Source organism: Chiloscyllium punctatum, chromosome 15, assembly GCF_047496795.1.
Source record: "Chiloscyllium punctatum isolate Juve2018m chromosome 15, sChiPun1.3, whole genome shotgun sequence".
NCBI classification, from domain to species: Eukaryota; Metazoa; Chordata; class Chondrichthyes; order Orectolobiformes; family Hemiscylliidae; genus Chiloscyllium; species Chiloscyllium punctatum.
The window spans coordinates 9,123,540-9,145,572 of record NC_092753.1 but is presented as its reverse complement, the minus strand read 5'-3'; the positions used below and the strand labels follow the sequence as shown (position 1 = coordinate 9,145,572).

General features: G+C 43.0%; 1 protein-coding gene across 1 annotated transcript in view; it reads right to left on the bottom strand.

Annotated features, from left to right (window-relative positions):
• Window positions 1–22,033, bottom strand: part of htr2aa (5-hydroxytryptamine (serotonin) receptor 2A, genome duplicate a) — a 453,098-nt gene that overhangs the window by 112,292 nt on the left and 318,773 nt on the right. Inside the window, exon 2 of the mRNA XM_072584579.1 lies at window positions 14,687–15,809. Coding sequence (XP_072440680.1) covers window positions 14,687–15,068 — 382 coding nt within the window. The 5' untranslated portion in view covers window positions 15,069–15,809. The remainder of the gene's footprint in view (window positions 1–14,686; window positions 15,810–22,033) is intronic.

Sequence of the window (22,033 nt, the reverse complement as noted above, 5' to 3'; positions counted from 1 at the left end):
TTTTGGTCAGGAGATCTGCCATTTTGCCAAGGAAGCCAACCACCAGTCCGTTCTGTTAAGGATGTGGAGAAGAGGGTGTCTGTAAGAGGGATGGGGGCATGATAGGAGATTACAAGAGGTCACAATGTGTTGAGGAGAGATGGAGGCCAGAGGGGCTTAGGTATAGAGAGAGCTGGGAGTCTCAGCAGAGGTTGCAGGTTATAAGGTGGGTGAGAGAAAATGGAGGGTGTAAAGACATAGGGGAGCTGGGGCAGCTGCCAGAGGGGCTGGGAAAGAAAGGGAGGCCACAAAGACAAGGGGCAGCATGGTGGGTTGGTGCGTTAAACTTCCTATCGTGACCAGGGATGTGTAGGTTAGGAGGATTAGCAGGAAATGCAGGATTACCAGAATAGGGTAGGGGGATGTGTCTGGGTGGACTACTGCTCGGAGGGTCGGGATGGACTCAATGGACCAAATGGCCTGCTTCCACAATGTAGGGATTCAATGGTTCAAAACAGAGTATCAGACCTGTCAACAGAGGAACACCAGCAGACCAGGAGCTAGGAAAACCTGAAATCATTGAGATAATTAATTATTTTCAAGTGAATGTGGTTGCTCTAGTTTAAGATGACAATATGTTCAGGAGCTATTGTGTTGGAAATACTGTACTGGATGCTTTTTAATGAATGGTGCATGAACTGTTAAATTTAAATCTGGGACTGAGATCTAAGATGCAGCAAAAATGGGAGTACCTGCTTAGTTAAAATATTCAGATTTGTGAATATGTGATGGAAAGCTATCTGCTGGTTACCTTACCAGGCTGCAAAATGTATGTGTTGAGTGATGGCTTGCTGAATATCAAAGCATATGTCAGTTATTTTGAAAAATATTTTTGCTTACTTATGCCTCTTTTGTGCTAATTTAAACACCATTGCAAATAGGGAATGGATGTACACATTTTGTGTTGTAGCTTTATGTTTAATGGAGTTGATAATCTTTGAAGATATTAAGGAATTCTTTAATTCTGCCTCTGTGAGTGTCCAACCATGTTAACGCAAATACAGACGGTAATGTTACCACATGACTGCATCATCTAACGAATTGGAGATGCCGGTGTTGGACTGGGGTGTACAAAGTTAAAAATCACACAACACCAGGTTATAGTCCAACAGGTTTAATTGGAAGCACACTAGCTTTCGGAGCGTCACTCCTTCAACAGGTGACTGTCACTACCACCTGATGAAGGAGCATCGCTCCGAAAGCTAGTGCGCTTCCAATTAAACCTGTTGGACTATAACCTGGTGTTGTGTGATTTTTAACTTCATCTAACGAAGCATTTGTTGAGATTTAAAAAATAACCCCTGCAAATGAAAAGTAGCCCTCAAGATAAGATCCTGATTGAAGGTGACAAAATTATGAGGGGCAGAGATACAGTACGTAAGAGACTTTTCTCATTTGTGCAGGGGTCATTTACCAGGAAGCATAAATGTAAGGTATGGGGAAGAAAGTTTAGAGGGGATGTTAGAGTCATATAGTTGTACAGCATGGAAATAGACCCTTCAATCCATTTCATCCATGCCAACCAGATATCCTAAAATAATCTATAAAATAATCCCTCTAAACCCTTTCTAGGGTGGTGGGTATCTGGAACTCACTGCCTGAAAAGGTGGTAGAAATGGGAACTATTACAATATTTAAGATGCATTTAGATAATCACTTGAAATGCCATGGAATTCATGCCTACAGTCCAAGTGCTGGGAAATGCAATTAGAGTAGATAGGTCCTTGATGACTGGCATGGACTGAATGGGCTGAACGGCCTCTTTTTAGAATATGGAACATAGAGCAGGACAGCACAGTCCAGGCCCTTCACCCCACCATGTTGTGCCGAGCATTTATCTTAATCTAAGATCAACCGAACATACACACCCCTCAATTTACTGCCATCCCTGTGCTTGTCCAGCAGTCGCTTAAATGCCCCTAATGTATCTGACTCTACCATCACCGCTGGCAGTGCACTCCACACACCCACCACTCTCTGTGTAGAGAACCTACCTCTGATATCTCCCCTATACCTTCCTCCAATCACCTTAAAATTATGACCCTCCTGACAGCCATTACTGCCCTGGGGAAAATTCTCTGGCTATCTACTCTATCTCTGCCTCTCATTACCTTGGACACCTCGATCAAGTCACCTCTCTTCCTTCTTCTCTCCAGTATGAAAAACCCTAGCTCACTCAACCTCTCTTCATAAGACAAGCCCTGCAGCATCCTGGTAAATCTACTCTGCACCCTCTCTAAAGCATTGACATCCTTACTATAATGAGGCGACCAGAACTGGACACAATATTCCAAATGTGGATCATCCAGGGTTTTATAGAGCTGCAGGAAAACCTCACCGCTCTTAAACTCAATACCCCAGTTAATGAAAGCCAAAACACCATGCACCTTCTTAACAACCTTATCAACCTGGGTGGCAACTTTGAGGGATCTATGTACGTGACCCCAAGATCCCACTGTTCCTCCACGCTGTCAAGGATTCTGTCTTTAACCCTGTATTCAGCATTCAAATTTGACCTTGCAAAATGAATCACTTTGCATTTATCCAGATTGCCACTTCTCAGCCCAGCTCTGCATCCTGTCAATGTCATGTTGTAATCTGCAACAGCCCTCGACACTATCTATAACACCACTGACCTTTTGTGTCATCAATAAATTTACTAACCCACCCTTCCACGTTTTCATCCAAGTCATTCATAAAAGCTACAAGGAGCAGAGGCCCAAGAACAGATCCCTGTGGGACACCACTGGTCACCGACCTCCAGGCAGAACACCTTCCATCCAGTATCACTCACTGTCTTCTTTCTGTCAGCCAATGTTATATCCAAATAGCCAAATTTCCCTGTATCCCATTCCTTCTAATGAAATGATGCTTTATGATTCTAAGTGGATTCTTGTGGGAAAGAATGATTTTGTGCCCTATTCTATAGTTTACCGCTTTGTCCCCTAAGAGAGTGGGATGTATGTCAGTGATCGTGCTGGGGTTGTGTTTGGGTGAAGTGTCTGCAAAGTGGAACAATTTAGGGTGCACACAGCAAGTGGGAACTGTGTGGTGGACAGGTAATAAGAGATGTTTAATGTGGAGTATCTGAATGTAAGGCATGAGTCCTGAGTGCCAGGGTCGACCGAGGGGTGAATGATGGTGGTTGCGCGATGTCGGGTGGAGCAGTGTGCTTGGTTGGTTGGAGAAACCATGTCCAGTTTTGTCATTTGGCTTTTTGTGGCTGTGCTCTGGGGAACAGGAGTTGACATCCCTCAACACTCACTCCCAGTCCCCTCTGAGCGTGGCTATCAGGAGTTTCTTCCACATGGGAAGCTGCCACCTCTTTTCTGACCCACTGCCTCCACTGCCCATCCATCACCCAGAACCCTCTCTGTTTACATAGTTTCCATTTTCTATGTTTTCAATTGGTGCAACATTATTCAGAGCAGCTTTCATTTAAGAGACAGGCCACCTTTGAGAATGGTAGACTGACTTGCACTTGGCATCAATGCCAGATTGGGAATCAGAGGGAAATCTCTCCCATGGCTGGAGTCATACTTGGCACAGAGGAAGATAGTTGTTAGAGGTCAGTCAACTCAGTCCCAGGACTCACTGCAAGATTTATTAGTTTTTATTTGTTATTCAGTTACATGGTCCAGGAGGCATGTATTTAATGTTAAGTGTATGTTTCGAGCAGCCATGCAATGCAGGGGACACTGACCACTCGAAAGCCTTTATGTACTTCGCAGGCAAGAATTTTCTGTCCTAAGTACTGTATTGCCCTTAATCTCATTCAAAGGTTTCATTCAAAATTAACCTCATTCAAAGTGGTTACACAAAAAACTTCAAGGAACTGTGTTTAGGAAATTTTGCTGGACCCCATAAACTGACAACAGAACCTAAAGAATGCAATAGATTCACTTGCGGTTAGTGACACTGGAATACAGTGTTTGCTTCATTCCATAAATGAGATGGAAAGCTGTGACTGTTGTGGTTTGACTGAAATGTTTTCCATTACTATCAAATCTGAAGAGAGGTCAGATTCTATGTGACAAAGTTCAAAATTAAGTTCAAAGAGACAGCAACTGAACCATTTGAGAGGATGGGTATTGATAGATACATGAGCAACTGGATTGAGTCACATTACCATACAACACAGGGAACAGCTATCTACTCTAAATTCAAGCCTGTCATTAGTGCCTAGGGTGATCTGGAAGGGATAAGATTAAGCAAAATGCCTGACATCTCCATTATCCAAGGAAAAATCTCAAACGTCAACAAAGGTATCAGATCAAGTAAGAGTGAATCTCCATGTGTCATAACTGAAGAAGTGAACACGTTTTTTGCCAACAATTCAAATGCCAACTGAAAGGGAAAGAGAAAGGCCAAGATATTCAAAAGTTAAACCAGCCTATTTCAGCACAGGTCTGTAGGAGGAATGAGAACAACAGGCCATTAGAATTGATAAGCACCATGCAAAGGTCCAAGATACTAAAACAAAAACTCAAAAGTCACCTGCTATTGCAGGGACAACACTGACAGTTGGAAAGGATAGATGTATATCACTGAAATCCTCTGCAAAAGCAATAGAAGAAATAAAAGGAAAACAGTTGAAAAGGGAACTACGGACATCAGGCTGTTAGGAAAACAGTTCAAGTCAACTACTTTCTTCCCAACCAATCACCATCCTTCCAAGTCAACTACCCCCTTCCCAACCAATCACCATCCTTCCAAGTCAACTAGCTTCTTCCCAACCAATCACCATCCTTCCAAGTCAACTACCCCCTTCCCAACCAATCACCATCCTTCCATGTCAACTACCTTCTTTCCAACAAATCACCATCCTCCCAAGTCCAAGGAGAACACATTTAGAAGGAATAGTGAAACTTCCAGATTGTCTTAATTTGTAAAAGTCAGAGACCTATGGGGAGATGAGGTAAGGCTAAAGGTAAATATTTTAACAAATCTATAACGATGAGGAAAAAGACTTGGGAGCATGTTGCATATGGGACTAAGAAAGTTGAAAGGTTTGACATTTGATTGTACCACTGACTGTGATGACACCATGGGGATTTAATAAAAGCAAAGGAGCCCGTAGGAGAGAGATCTGGCGATGGTGTGCTCCTTTATAGAGTCTAATATAGATCACATTCCTATATCTGTAAATAGTTACAGTAATGTAATAAGATTCATATCATTTCTTCAACAAACCTTTTCTCATTTAACTAGAAAGGTGATCCTCATTCACACTGGAAGTAATCAACAGATGTATATAACCCTTGAATAAAGTAAAATCTTCCAGAATGCTTAGAAGGAGCATTATCAAAAAAAAACCAAACCTGACCTTAAGCCACAAAGATATATTAAAACAGAAGGAAGGTGTTTGAGGTGTATCGTGAAGGAGGAGAGAGTAGCAGGGAGGTGGAGAAGCGTAGGAAGGGAACTCCAAAGTTTAGAAGCTAGGAAGCTGAAGGCACAGAGGTCAATGATGGAGTGATTAAAAATTGAAAAGAGGCAAGAAATCAGGATTAGAGGGGTAGAGAGGTGTGTGGAGAGTTATAGGCCTGGAGGCAATATCAGAGATCGGGAGTGTTGAGACTATTGAGTGATTGAAAATAAAGAGGAGAATTTGAAAATTGAGATATTGACAGGAGATGAGTCGGAGCCAATGTATATCAGTGAGCACGTATAACCAATCCACAACTGTGAATCACCTTCACAAAAATATTTGAGTTGCTGTTGTTTTTTTAGTAAATTAAATTTGTAGTTCAAACAAAATTTTCTGTCTCTTGCCTTAAGGAGATCCTTCAAAACTAACCCCTGGCCAGCTATTTAATCACACCTATAAATTTTATCTTCTTTGATACAGAAAGCATTTATTTCTGATGAAGCCTCAGTGAAGTGCCATAGGTGCAATGATGGTACAGATTTTGTATTGACTGTTCTTGTTGGGTCAGAGTGGATATTAGAGGACCATTGGGTTATTAAGGGAGTGTGGAAGAACTTCAGATGAAATAAACCATATAGATGGGTTATATTGGTCATGCTGATGCCATAAAACCAATTGAGGCAGAAAGGATAGGGTATAGATCGATTTAATGTCAAGAAAGTAATTTATAATGGTGTGCTGTGCAAGAAGGAGGGACTGTATAGGACTTTGTTAGTTGCAAAATTCTGGGTTACAGTGAAACCTTTTAACATTTACAAGTTGCATTAGCTCTGTGATAGAAAGAGCAATAGCAGTCACTGGTAATCCAAAAATTGCTAATACAAAAGCTAATATTCCAAGGATGTGGATTCTAATCTCACTACAGTAATTGGTAAAAGTTAAATTCAATTGATTAATAGATCTACAATTAAAAACTAGTCTCAGTGATGGTGGCTATTGAAATTACTGCCAATTGTCATAATAACTCATTTGGTTCACCAATGTCCTTTCAGAGAGGAAATCGCCCATCCTTACCCAATCTGGCAGACATGGATCTCAAGACCCACAGCAATGTGGTTGTATCTTAACTACCTTCTAAGTGAATTCAAGGGCAATTAGAGATGGAAACAAATGCTAGAGATGCCCATCATACAGTGAAAACATTTTTAGAAAGAAAGGCCCTTGACAGATAGTACAGTGTTAGTGATAATCCATCAATGTTTTTGAGTTAGTGTTCTACCTATCCTGGGAAGAGTATGCAGTGGAACTTTCCTGCAGTGTTGCAGTGCTGCTCTCAGAGATTGTGTATACTAACTTCGCTGAACCCCTCGATTAGATTCCAGGCTTTAACTCACTCCGGGCTATCTGTTATTCTGTATATAAACCACCCTGAACACCTCGATTAGATTCCAGTCTGTAACTCACTCCGGGCTATCTGTTATTCTGTATATAAACCACCCTGAACACCTCGATTAGATTCCAGACTGTACCTCAGTGCGGGCTATCTGTTATTCTGTATATAAGCCACCCTGAACACCTCGATTAGATTCCAGACTGTAACTCAGTGCGGGCTATCTGTTATTCTGTATATAAGCCACCCTGAACACCTCGATTAGATTCCAGGCTTTAACTCACTCCGGGCTATCTGTTATTCTGTATATAAACCACCCTGAACACCTCGATTAGATTCCAGACTGTAACTCAGTGCGGGCTATCTGTTATTCTGTGTATAAACCACCCTGAACCCCGCGATTAGATTCCAGGCTGTAACTTCCTGTCAGGGTTGAAAGGGAAGGCTGGTAGTTATAGGGAATGCTGGCTGACTAAAGAAATTGAGGGTTTGATTCAGAAAAAGAAGGAAGCATATGTCAGGGTCGACAGGATAGATCGAGTGAATCTTTAGAACAGTATAAAGGAAGTTGGAGTATACTTAAGAGGGAAATCAGGAGGGCAAAACGCGGACATGAGATAGCTTTGGCAAATAGAATTAAGGAGAATCCAAAGGATTTTTACAAATATATTAAGGACAAAGGGTAACTAGGGAGAGAATGGGACCCCTCAAAGATCAGCAAGGCGGCCTTTGTGTGGAGCCACAGAAAATGGGGGAGATACTAAATGAATATTTTGCATCAGTATTTACTGTGGAAAAGGATATGGAAGATATAGACTGTAGGGAAATCGATGGTGACATCTTGCAAAATGTCCAGATATACAGAGGAGGAAGTGCTGGATGTCTTGAAATGGTTAAAGGTGGATAAATCCCCAGGACCTGATCAGGTGTACCTGAGAACTATGTGGGAAGCTAGAGAAGTGATTGCTGGGCCTCTTGCTGAGATATTTGTATCATCGATAGTCACAGGTGAGGTGGTGGAAGACTGGAGGTTGGCAAACATGGTGCCAATGTTTAAGAAGGGCGGTAAAGACAAGCCTGGGAACTATAGACCGGTGAGCCTGACCTCGGTGGTGGGCAAGTTGTTGGAGGGAATCCTGAGGGACAGGATGTACATGTATTTGGAAAGGCAAGGACTGATTAGGGATAGTCAACATGGCTTTGTGCATGGGAAATCATGTCTCACAAACTTGATTGAGTTTTTTGAAGAAATAACAAAGAAGATTGAGGGCAGAGCAGTAGATGTGATCCATATGGACTTCAGTAAGGCGGTCGACAAGGTTCCCCATGGGAGACTGATTAGCAAGGTTAGATCTCATGGAATACAGGGAGAACTAGCCATTTGGATACAGAACTGGCTCAAAGGTAGAAGACAGAGGGTGGTGGTGAAGGGTTGTTTTTCAGACTGGAGGCCTGTGACCAGTGGAGTGCCACAAGGATCAGTGCTGGGTCCTCTACTTTTTGGATGCGAGCATAAGAGGTACAGTTAGTAAGTTTGCAGATGACACCAAAATTGGAGGTGTAGTGGACAGCGAAGAGGGTTACCTCAGATTACAACAGGATCTGGACCAGATGGGCCAATGGGCTGAGAAGTGGCAGATGGAGTTTAATTCAGATAAATGCGAGGTGCTGCATTTTGGGAAAGCAAATCTTAGCAGGACTTATACAATTAATGGTAAGGTCCTAGGGAGTGTTGCTGAACAAGAGACCTTGGAGTGCAGGTTCATAGCTCCTTGAAAGTGGAGTCGCAGGTAGATAGGATAGTGAAGAAGGCATTTGTTATGCTTTCCTGTATTGGTCAGAGTACTGAGTACAGGAGTTGGGAGATCATGTTGCGGCTGTACAGGACATTGGTTAGGCCACTGTTGGAATATTGCATGCAATTCTGGTTTCCTACCCATTGGAAAGATGTTGTGAAACTTGAAAGGGTTCAGAAAAGATTTACAAGGATATTGCCAGAGTTGGAGGATTTGAGCTACAGGGAGAGGCTGAACAGGATGGGGCTGTTTTCCCTGGAGCATCGGAGGCTGAGGGGTGACCTTATAGAGGTTTATAAAATTATGAGGGGCATGGATAGGATAAATAGACAAAGTCTTTTCCCTGGGGTCAGGGAGTCTAGAACTAGAGGGCATAGGTTTAGGGTGAGAGGGGAAAGATATGAAAGAGACCTAAGGGGCAATGTTTTCATGCAGAGAGTGGTACGTGTATAGAATGAGCTGCCAAAGGTGTAGTGGAGGCTGGTACAATTGCAACGTTTAAGAGACATTTGGATGGGTATATGAATAGGAAGGGTTTGGAGGGATATGGGCCGGGTGCTGGCAGGTGGGACTAGATTGGGTTGGGATATCTGGTCAGCATGGACGGGTTGGACCGAAGGGTCTGTTTCCGTGCTGTACATCTCTATGACTAACACTGTCCATGCACTATTTGGAGATGCGGTGTTGGACTGGGGTGTACAAAGTTACAAATCACACAACATCAGGTTATAGTCCAACAGGTTTAATTGGAAGCACTAGCTTTCGGAGTGGTGCTCCTTCATCCACAACCACCTGATGAAGGAGCAGCGCTCCAAAAGCCAGTGCTTCCAATTAAACCTATTGGACTATAACCTGCTGTTGTGTGGTTTTTATCTTTGTCTATGCATTGTCTTTCAAAAATTGCAGAAAGGAATTCTGGCTAGAGTATATATTGGGGTGGAATATCTGCATATCTTTGTACTACTACTGAACTGATTAACACCTTGTTGTTGGGTTTCAGAATTTCACTCTCAAAATCAATGTCAGAGGCAAAAATCTTAATTTCCATAATGTGTCATTTGTAGTGATTGTAATGAGGTCAGCCAGGTGGACCTCAAGAGTGTGATGCTGGAAAAACACAGCATGGTGCCTGACAGTCTGTACTTTTCCAGCACCGCATTCTTCGACCCTGATCTCCAGCACTGGCAGTGCTAGCTTTCTCCTCATAGAATATGAGTTCCCTGATTGGGGCTATTAATCTGGTCCAGTCTGTAAACCACAGTGTCAGACATCCAGTTCACTCTGAGAGCTGACTCTGAGGGAGCTGGATTAGTGTCAAGGACTTTCCACGTGTAAATAAAGGGTGACTTGGTGATGAGATCCCAGCTTCTGTTGAGTTACGAGATGACGGGAGAAAAGCGCGCTCCTGAAGCAATTTGTTCAAACCAGTTGTCTTTGAGCAGGGATAAGCATGTCTGGCATCATGCTGTTATTTGGGAAGCTTGACTTATTTGATTTTTCTGTCAAAAACTGGAACCAGTACATGGAAAGAATGATTATTTTTTCTAGGCAAATGCCGTAGGGCAGATGAAAAGCAACAAATAATTCTCCTGGCAGCTTGTGAACCCGTAGCTTTTTTGGTTATTAGGAACCTAACGTTCCCCTGAGGCAGCAGATACTAAAACCTTTCAAGAGTTGACAGATTTAGTTAAGGAATATTACAACCCCAAGCCTCCTTTAATTCTGAGATGTTAGCGGTTTTACTTAGTAATTTGAGAACCGTGGAATCTGTTTCAGGAGTTTTGACTAGGTTAAGATGACTGGCAGAGGCACATGACTTTGGTTTAACCCTTAATGAGATACTGAGAGACCAGTTGGTGTGTGGGATTAATGGTGTAACCATTCAAAAGCATCTGTTGGCTGAATCCCACTAGACGTCAAACAGGCACTACAACTGGCTTTATCATTGGAAAGTGCAGCTGGTGGAGAATTGGAGAATCGCAGGGTATGCCAATGGAAATGGTAACCCTCGCCAGTCCAACTGAGCTGGGGGGGGTCACTACATGAGTGAAGGCAATTGAATAGAGGGACTCTAGGTCAGCTCGCAGCAAAAACTCAAAACAAAACCAAGCCTGGGCCAAACGTTTACAATTTTCTTCAGGATCGGCGCCGGTAAACCATTGTAGTTGCTGCTGATGTGCAGATATGAGACAGCAAAGGAGTGTCACTAGACCTAAATTGAGTGAGTGGCCTCACTGGCCAGTATCCGAGTGCGAACCCTGGAAAGTACATCTTGTTTGAAACACTTAAATTATCTAACAACATCCAAATCAGAGCCAATCAAAATAAATGTCTGGTTAAATGGTCACCTGGTTTTAGTGGAGGTTGATGCCAGTGCAGCTGTTTCGGTGACCACAGAACCAGTCTTTAACAAAATTTGCTTTGGACAAAGTTTGCACAAAAGCTTAGCTAAACAGAAAACCTGCCTCAGGGAACCTTTACAGATTAAGGGTACAGCTTCGGTTTTGGTCTGTTATAAGACGCAGTGGTTCAGTTACCAACTAATTGTAGTAAAAGGTTCAGGCCCAAGCACGATGGGGTGAAATTGGTTGAGAAAAAACTCACCTGGATTGGCTCAACATTTTTCAATTAGAAAATGACTGCCTGAGTGAAGTCCTAAATAAATACTCAGAAGATTTTCAGAAAGGTCTAGCAACTATCAAAGGAGCTGAGGCCACCATGCACGTTGACAAGGAGGCAATTGCACGATTCTGCAAGGCTCGCCCACCCAGTGCCATTTGCATTACGGGCAAAAGTAGAGGCAGAAAACAGAAGGCTGGAACGTGAAGGAATCATCAAGCCAGTATCGTTGGCAGAATGGGCAGCACTGGACATAGTGACAGTGAAGCCCCACAGCTCAGTTCATCTTTGTGGGGATTTTAAGCAAATGATAAATGACTTTTTGCAGCTGGATAAATATCCAATCCCTTGTGTAGAGGATTTACACACAAAGCTGACAGGGGGCTGACCTTCAGGAAGCTGGACAGGAGCCACTTGTACTTGCAATTGAGAGAGGATGAGGATTCCCAGAAGTATGCTACAATTAACACCCAGAATGGTTTGTACCAATACATGAGATTATCATTTGGGATATCGTCAGCCTGTACAATTTTTCAGCAGATGATGGAGAACATTTTACAAGGTCTACCCCAGGTCACCATTTATCTATACGATATGCTAATAACAGGCAGGACCAATGAAGAGCACTTAGAGAACTTGGTCATAGTCCTTAGACCTTTCTCCCAGGCGGGCGTATGCCTTGAAAGGGAAAGATGTGTTTTCCAGGCACTCCAAGTGACCTACGTGGGTTACAGAGCTGACAAGACCATATCACACCCATTGGAAGATAAAGTGAGGGTGATCAAAGATGCTCCAGCTCCCACATCTGTACTGGAGCTTAGGTCTCTCCTTGGGCTGGTGGATTACTATGGTAATTTCATACATAACCCAACCTCCATCCTAGCACTTTTGCATCAACCCTTAAGAAAGTGTCACCTTTGGAAATGGCCACATAGCCAAGCCATAGCTTTCAGGGAGGTGAAGCAACAATTATCATCTTCTAAGATGTGGGCACCCAGTGATCCCAAGCGAGATCTGGTATTGACATGCATCCCTCCCCATAAGGCATCGGCATCGTACTGGCTCATAAATGGCCCAATGAAGTGGAATGACCAATAGCGGATGCATCCAAGACTTTGGCTAATGCAGAGCACAAACATACCCAGATAGAGTAGCAGGTTTGGCGGTCATATTTGGAGTCAGGCAATGCCTTTACAGATATAAACTTGTAATAATAATGGACCACAAACCCCTGCTAGGTCTACTTAAAGAGGACAAGGCAATGCTGCCCATAGCTTCAGGTCAAATTCAGTGGGGTATCATCAGCCCGTGCAATTTTTCAGACTGCTCATTATGATGGTAATATTACAGACTGCGCAATATGCAAGTAATATTACAGACTGTTCAATGTGAGGGTAATATTGCAGAGTGTGCAATGTGCAGGTAATATTGCAGGCTGCTCAGTGTGAGGGTAATATTGCAGGCTGCTCAATGTGAGGGTAATATTACAGACTGCTCAATATGAGAGAAATATTGCAGGCTGCTCAATATGAGGGTAATATTACAGACTGCTCAATATGAGAGAAATATTGCAGACTGCATAATGTGAAAGTGATATTGCAGTCTGCTCAATGTGAGGGTAATATTGCAGACTGCACAATGTAAGAGTAATATTGCAGGCTGCTCAATGTGGGAGTAATATTGCAGGCTGCTCAATGTGAGAGTATTATTACAGGCTGCTCAATGTGGGAGTAATATTGCAGGCTGCTCAATGTGAGGGTAATATTACAGACTGCTCAATGTGAGAGTATTATTACAGGCTGCTCAATGTGGGAGTAATATTGCAGGCTGCTCATTGTGAGGGTAATATTGCAGGCTGCTCAATATGAGGGTAATATTACAGACTGGTCAATGTGAGGGTAATATTGCAGGCTGCTCAATGTGAGGGTAATATTGCAGGCTGCTCAATGTGAGGGTAATATTAGAGACTGCTCAATGCGAGAGTAATATTAGAGACTGCTCAATGCGAGAGTAATATTGCCGGCTGTTCCATGTGAGCATCATATTACAGACGGGTAATGTGAGGGTAACATTGCAGGCTGCTCAATGTGAGAGTAATATTACAGACTGCTCAAAATGAGAGTAATATTGCAGGCTGCTCAATACATGAGTAGTATTACAAACTGCTCAAAATGAGGGCAATATTGCAGGCTGCTCAATGTGAGAGTAAGACTACAGGCTGCTTAATGTGAGGGCAATATTACAGACTGCTAAATGTGCGAGTAATATTGCAGGCTGCTCAATGCGAGAGTATAATTACAGACTGCTTAATGTGTTGAAAGATTGCAGGCTGGTCAATGTGATAATATTACAGACTGCTCAATGTGGGAGTAATATTACAGAATGCTCTGTGAGGCTAATATTACAGAATGCTCAATGTAAGGGTAATATTGCAGACTGATCATTGTGAGAGTAATATTGCAGACTGCTGAATGTGGGTTTCATATTACAAACTGCTCAATGTGAGAGTAATATTGCAGGTTGCTCAATACGAGAGTAATATTACAGGCTGCTCAATGTGAGGTTAATATTAGAGTGCTTAATGGGAGAGTAATATTACAGGCTGCTCAATGTGAGGGTAATATTGCAAACTGCTCAATGTGAGGGTAATATTGCAGGCTGCTCAATGTGAGAATAATATTGCAGACTGCTCAATGTGAGAGTAATATTACAGGCTGTTCAATGTGATAGTAATATTGCAGGCTGTTCAATGTGGGAGTAATATTACAGGCTGCTCAATGTGAGGATAATATTGTGGGCTGCTCAATTCAAGAACAATATTGCAGACTGCACCATGTGAGTGTAATATTAAAGCCCATGTCACACAGGAGGCTCTGTGTGATGATAAGAATACCTATTCCAGTGACAGTAGACGAGTAACAGGTACGGCCCGATAATTGAAATGAGTTTTCAACACGTGCCACATGCACCTATTTAATGAATCATCAGATCTGCTCTGCGTTTGCTTTTTGCAATCCATAGGAACATGTTTAAAAGCTCGCAAGAAGACTGCTCAAGAGTGGTGGTTTGACCAAGAAAACTCTGTTGAAGAATTAGTAAAAAGCTCCATGAGTCATTTCTATTTCTGTCTCACAGTGAACAGCATAAAGTACTCAGCCTAATCAGGAGATACATGACCTAAAAGCACCCTTTCAGTGCTTTGCTCTCCACAGGCACCAAAATGTAGCAATTAAGGTACATCATGGGTCGTGTTTCTAAGCTGAGTTGGCGATTCATGTGAAATCAGAAGAGTGTTGTAATCAGTTCTCCCTCATAACTGTCAGGAATGCATTTGCCTCATTCATAGTAATTCTCTCGTCCTGCAGACCGCTGAGGACTGAGGGAAACAGAGTGGAATTAGAAAACAAAAACAAATTAGGAGTTAAGGTATTTTTTTATAAATAGTCTGATAAAGCTGCTGTACTTACTCACCGTACAGTACAGTGATGAGAGAGACGGGCATGACAAGGATCCCCACCAGCATGTCTGCTATAGCCAGAGACATGAGGAAATAGTTAGTGGCATTCTGCAGCTTTTTCTCCAGTGACACTGCCATGATAACCAGAATGTTTCCCCCAATTGTCAGGACAACGATGATGATGATAAGAAGGGCTGGCCAGTTTTTCCCCCTTCTCTCGCCGCACGCGTCGCTCAGTTGGGCTTCGGGGTCAAGGGTAAGGTTACAGGAGCCAGATCGATTTACAGTAAACCCTGTCGGGCCTCTGCTGCCGAGCGCGCTGAGATTCAGCAGAAGAGGTGGTGTAGAGTACGTGGTCAGATTGAGAGAGTTCTCCACTTCATTTAAAGAACTCATTCTCGGAACCTCGGCTTTCGAGACTCACCAGCAGAATCTTTCATATTCAGTAGTGTCACTGTGGGAATCGAAAAGGAACAGTGGGTCCTGCCACGGAGTGCCGGGAACGTGCAAACTGAAAGCCATCATTCACCTGGTCTCTCTTGAGTATCATTTAAGGACCACATTCACTCTGGTCCTGTCACCGTTCTTAGGAAACACATACTCCAGACTAAAACTGCAGCAGCTCAGCCATTCCAAATGATTCATCCTTGCGTGTGTTCATCCCTGGCTTCTTTCACTAACTCCAGCTTCCTTTTAAAGACGATGTTGCTTTCTTCACAGCCAAAAGAAAATAATCTCTATCCCATTTTGAAACGGCACGTGTAAAACCAGCCCTCGACCTCAGGCTGGTTATTCTATTCTTCAGTGAAACAAAGCTGCTGCAGTTACTCTTTTGAAAGCGCAAATTCTTTCCCTTTTGCTTCCGACCCGATAGTTTCCAAGCAGTGGGCTTTTCAGAGTGGATGAGCTTGTTTTGTCAGTGAGGAGGATCAGTCCATGGTCTGTGTATTCTCATTCATTCTCCAGTGCATTTGCTCGCTGTCTTTCTGTCAGTTGCTCTCACCTCCCTTTGGCAGGGAATCAGCAATGATTGCTCAGTGTGGGTGGGTGGGTTGCGCCACTAAGTATGGGACTTCCAGTAAAACACTTTCATCATCTTTTCTACCAGTATCGTCTGCAGAGCTCCTCCATCAGACTCTGAAAGGATAAATAGGATGTGAGCAATCCTTTAACTACCTGTGATGATGTCATTCCATTCATACACATTAATCGACAAGATTAATTTCTACAGAAAGCGTTTCATTTAATGCTGAGAAGCTGATATTATCATTCAATCTGTAATTATCACACAATGTCTATAATGAATACTTTGACTTGCCATCTATATTCACATTAGAAAGATAATTGACCGTGTGACTGACAAACACGAACAGTAGGAATTGCTAATCCAAATGTGTTCAAGTTCAGACCAAAAGATAGAGGAGTAGAATTAGGCCATTCGGCCTATCAAGTCTGCTCTACCATCTGATCATGGCTATTTGGATTTATTTGTAAACTTAAAGAACTAATTAAGGTCAGACATGAAAGTAACATGCAGTTTTGTACAACTCACGACTTACTCGTTTGATTAATAATCCATGATCTATGTATATGGAGCTTTGTACACTCCTATTAGATCCCAGATGATTCCTGATGAAGGGCTTTTGCCCAAAACGTCGATTTTCCTGCTCCTCGGATGCTGCCTGAACTGCTGTGCTTCTCCAGCACCACTGTGATCTTAACTCTGGTTTCCAGCATCTGCAGTCCTCACTTTTGCCTATTAGATCCCAGTCTATCAAACTCTTTTCAAAGCCGCGGCAGCATCCTGGTCAACTTCCGCTGCTCCATCTCCAATGCAATCACATTCTTTCTGTAGTGTGGTGAGCAGAACTGTACACAGTACTCTACCTGTGGGCTAACTAATGTTATACAGAGGAACCTTGATTATCCGAATACCAATTACCCGAAAATCGGATTATCCAAAGTAGATCTCGAGGTCCCGACAGAAACATTACACCAAAGATGTATTTCCAACAGTGATCGCGTCTTTTATTAACAGTGATTAAACTGGCACCATCTCCAAATGACTGACTGCCCGCCCTCTCTCTCTCTTCCCAAACTTTCCCTGGAGTTCTACACAGGAGTGTACCCTAAACCCCTCTTCCCCACATAATCTCTCCAACATTGTCCTGTACGGGATAAAGGTGGAACCTGTCAAGAAGTTGCAGTAAAAAGTGTGTGTGTGCGCGCTATTTGGAGACTTATCCCACAAAGGCCGTGCAGCAGCAGTCTTGTTGGTGTACAGTGGCTGCCCTGGAGGGGGGGGATCGGGGGCAGATGGGAGGGTGGATGGGGGGATGGTGTTGGATGGCGTTGGATGGCGTTGGGGGCGGGTGTTGGATGGCATGGGGGGGGGGGGGGGAAGGGGGCAGTCAGGGTGGGGCCTTGTGCGCTGTGTGCTGCTGTAATCTCCTGAACGGGGAGCAGACTTTAAAAACTTCTCGCCCCAGAGGAACGGCATTTAATCGATCAACCGAATAATCGATTATCCGAACGAAATAGTGCCCATCCATCACGTTCGAATAATTGAGGTTCCCCTGTATACAGCTTTATCATAACCTCCTTGCTCTTGTATTCAGTGCCTCAATCAATAAAGGCAAGTATCCCATATGCCTTCTTAGTACCTTATCTACCTGTCCTTGTTGACTTTGAGGAGCTATGGATGTGTACCTTAAGGTCCTTCTGATCCAATGTACTTCCTAGATACGTACCGTTTGATGTCTGCTCCCTTGCCTTGTAAATCCCCCCACAATGCATTGCCTGTCACTTCGCAGGATTAAATTCCATGTTCCACTGTTCAATCTATCTGGCCAAGCAGTTTATATTATCCTGTAGTCTAAGGCTTTCCTCCTCACTATTTACCACTTCATCAATTTTCATTTCAACTGTCAACTTACTGATTGTGCTTCCTACATTCGTGTCTAGATCATTAATATACACAACAAACAGCAAAGGACCCAGTACCAAACCCTGTGGTACACCACTGGAAACAGGCTTCTACTCATAAAAACGCCTTCGAACATCACCCTCGGCTGCCTGTTATGTCGCCAATTTTGGATCCAATTTGTCAAATTTCACTAGATCACATGTGCTCTTCGCTTCTTAACCAGTCTGTCATGCAAGACCTTGTCAAAAGTCTTCCTGAAGTTCACAGAGACTACAATACCTGCACTACTCTCATCAACACTAATTACTTCCTTGAAAAATTCAATTAACTTTGTTTGACATGATTTCCCCCTGACAAAGCTGTTCTGACTATTCTTGATTAATCTTTGTCTCTTCTCGTGGAGATTGATTCTGTCCCTCGGAATTTCCCTCCCACTGACGTTAGACTCACTAGCTGGTAGTTCCTTGGTTTAACTACGCCACCCTTCTTGAATAATGATACCAGATTAGCTGTCCTCTAGTCATCTGGTACCCATCCTGTATCCAGACAAGATTTGAAAATTGATGTTTCCTCCCTGAGCAATGAATTACAAGACAGTTAACTACTCTCACTCACTATTTGCCTATAAACTGCTGTACCTAACTGGACTGCCCTCTAAACTGGAGGAAGGCCAATTTTAACGGTATTAGGCAAGAACTTTCAAAAGCTGATTGGGTGCAGATGTTCGCAGGTAAAGGGATGGCTGGAAAACGGGAAGCCTTCAGAAATGAGATAACGAGAGTCCTGAGAAAGTATATTCCTGTCAGGGTGAAAGGAAAGGCTGGTAGTTATAGGGAATGCTGGATGACTCAAGAAATTGAGGGTTTGGTTAAGAAAAAGAAGGAAGCATATGTCAGGTGTAGACAGGATAGATCGAGTGAATCCTTCGAAGAGTATACCTAAGAGGGAAATCAGGAGGGCAAAAAGGGGACATGACATAGCTTTGGCAAATAGAGTTAAGGAGAATCCAAAGGGTTTTTACAAATACATAAAGGACAAAAGGGTAACTAGGGAGAGAATAGGGCTCCTCAAAGAAAAGCAAGGTGGCCTTTGTGTGGAGCAGTAGGAGATGGGGGAGATACTGAATGAGTATTTTGCATCAGTACTTACTGTGGAAAAGGATGTGGAAGGTATAGAATGTAGGGAAATAAATGGTGACATCTTGAAAAATGTTCATATTACAGAGGAGGAAGTGCTGGATGCTTGAAACACATTAAAGTGGATAAACCTTCAGGACCTGATCAGGTGTACCCGAGAACTCTGTGGGAAGCTAGAGAAGTGATTGCTGGGCCTCTTACTGAGATATTTGTATCATCGATAGTCACAGGTGAGGTGCTGGAGGTTGGTTAATGTGATGCTACTGTTTAAGAAGGGTGGTAAGGAGAAGCCAGGGAACTATAGACCAGTGATCCTGACGTCGGTGGTGGGCAAATTGTTGGAGGGAATCCTGAGGGACAGAATGTACATGTATTTGGAAAGGCAAGGACTGATTAGGGATAGTCAACATGGCTTTGAGTGTGGGAAATCATGTCTCACAAAATTGGTTGAGGTTTTTGAAGAAGTAACAAAGAGGATTGATGAGGGCAGAGCAGTAGATGTGATCTATATGGACTTCAGTAAGGCATTTGACAAGGTTCCCCATGGGAGACTGATTAGCAAGGTTCGATCTCACGGAATAAAGTGAGCACTAGTCATTTGGATACAGAACTGGCTCAAAGGTAGAAGACAGAGGGTGGTGGTGGAAGGTTGTTTTTCAGACTGGAGGCCTGTGACCAGTGGAGTGCCACAAGGATCGGTACTGGGTCCTCTACTTTTTGTCATTTACATAAATGATTTGGATGTGAGTATAAGAGGTACAGTTAGTAAGTTTGCAGATGACTCCAAAATTGGAGGTGGAGTGGACAGCGAAGAGGGTTACCACAGACTACAATGGGATCTTGACCAGATGGGCCAATGGGCTGAGAGGTGGCAGATGGAGTTTAATTCAGATAAATGGAAGGTGCTGCATTTTGGGAAAGCAAATCTTAGCAGGACTTATACACTTAATGGTAAGGTCCTAGGGAGTGTTGTTGAACAAAGATCTTGGAGTGCACGTTCACAGCTCCTTGAAAGTGGAGTTGCAGGTAGATAGGATAGTGAAGGCGGCGTTTGGTATGCTTTCCTTTATTGGTCAGAGTATTGAGTACAGGAGTTGGGAGGTCATGTTGCGGACATTGGTTAGGCCACTGTTGGAATATTGCGTGCAATTCTGGTCTCCTTCCTATCGGAAAGATGTTGTGAAACTTGAAAGGGTTCAGAAAAGATTTACAAGGATGTTGCCAGGGTTGGAGGATTTGAGCTATGGGGAGAGGCTGAACAGGCTGGGGCTGTTTTCCCTGGAGCGTCGGAAGCTGAGGGGTGACCTCATAGAGGTTTATAAAATCATGAGGGGGCATGGAGAGGGTAAATAGACAAAGTCTTTTCCCTGGGGTCGGGGAGACCAGAACTAGAGGGCAAATGTTTAGGGTGAGAGGGGAAAGATATAAAAGAGACCTAAGGGACAACGTATTCAAGCAGAGGATGGTACGTGTATGGAATGAGCTGCCAGAGGATATGGTGGAGGCAGGTACAGTTGCAACATTTAAGAGGCATTTGGATGGGTATATGAATAGGAAGGGTTTGGAGGGATATGGGCCAGGTGCTGGCAGGTGGGACTAGATTGGGTTGGGGTATCTGGTCGGCATTGGACGGGTTGGACCGAAGGGTCTGTTTCCGTGGTGTACATCTCTATGACTCTATGACCTGACCAGTGACTGAAAGACTGAACAATTAATGTGCCAATTGCCCTGTGTTTTCAGTGGAGACCTGAGGGTACAATACAAATCAAAACCAAAGAGAAGAAGCAAAAGGATGCCCCATTGAATCCTGTGAAGAGGTGATCTTGAGCTGGGTTCCCCAAGCATTTTTTTCTCCACCTTAACATTTATGTTTATTTGTTTGCCTGTGTCTGTCTTGTTATGGACCAGACCAAACCCCTTCAAAGTATATTGAGAAGATAGCCCAGACCCGAACATTTTCTTACTGGAAGGAAAAGTGTAACACATTGCATTCTAGATGCAATTCGATTTTCAAATGTCTTAACTTTATGCAAAACATACCAATATAGTAATACCCTATAAACAGACCCTTGGCAAAGACAAATTCAGCAAAATAGACTGTTTCACATGCAATTTAGCAGCAGGAAGAGAACCCCAGTCTTTAGCTGTTACAGAGAGAGGAATAAGAACTTAACATCTAGCTTCAAGACCCCAGCAACAGCAGAAAGTGAAACTAAAAATCCTGGTTCTGTGGAAGGTTGACCCTACCCAGTCAGACCACTTCTGTTCTTCCAACTTAAAAAAAACCCCAAAGCCTCACACACTGTTTACTTTATTGGCTTTGAACAGATCGTCCTGTAACTCTGTCTCAACCTTTCTTCATTTAAAAAAAGAACAAAATACACCTCTTAAAGGTACAGTATCGTCACAGTCTGAATGTCTGTAAGAGTTTATGAATGGGTAGTGTTTAAGTTAGAGAGTTATAAGTTGATAAAATATATTGTGTTTGCCTTAGTTTAAAACTGAGTTATTTGTGATAAATAGTAGTTTCTTGTGAAGTACAGAAACCCTATGATTTTCTTAATGTAATCTATGTTCATCAGAGCAGAAAATTGGGGATTTAGGGTGGGTCTGAAGTATCAGTGCACTTTACCAAGTAACAATGAGGACAATCAATGATTAACTCTCCATACTCTACTTTTCCCCAATCCATATTCGATTCATTTCCAGAAACTGTCCATGATCCACTCATGCACAGTCTATGATCTCTTCGTATGCATGAACACAGTCTATGATTAACTGACATGCATAAACATAGTCCAACATCAAATATATACATAAACATGGTTGGTTCATCATCTGCTCATTTGTCTAAACTCTGTCCATGATCTATAATTGTTACCACATGCTCTTAATTTACTTCCAAAGGAATGCTTTTATCTGTATCAATCTTAACAAATCACTTAAAAAACCTCAATTTGATGAGATCACCACATAATCTTCTAAATTCAGAAGAGTACTGAAAGCTATTCTCATTCTGTGACCCTGGGGTCCAGTGAACCTGCATTGTCTCCCTCCAAAGCCAGACCTGAGCATAGTACATCACTTTCCGATGACACACACATACACAGACACACAGAGACACACACACATGCACATACACGCGCGCGCACATATACACGCACACACACACGTGCAGACACACAGACACAGACACACAGATGCGTGCACACACATGGACACATTCACACACACACAGACAAGCGCATGTACACACATGCGCATGTACACATGTGCAGACACACGTGCACAGACACACA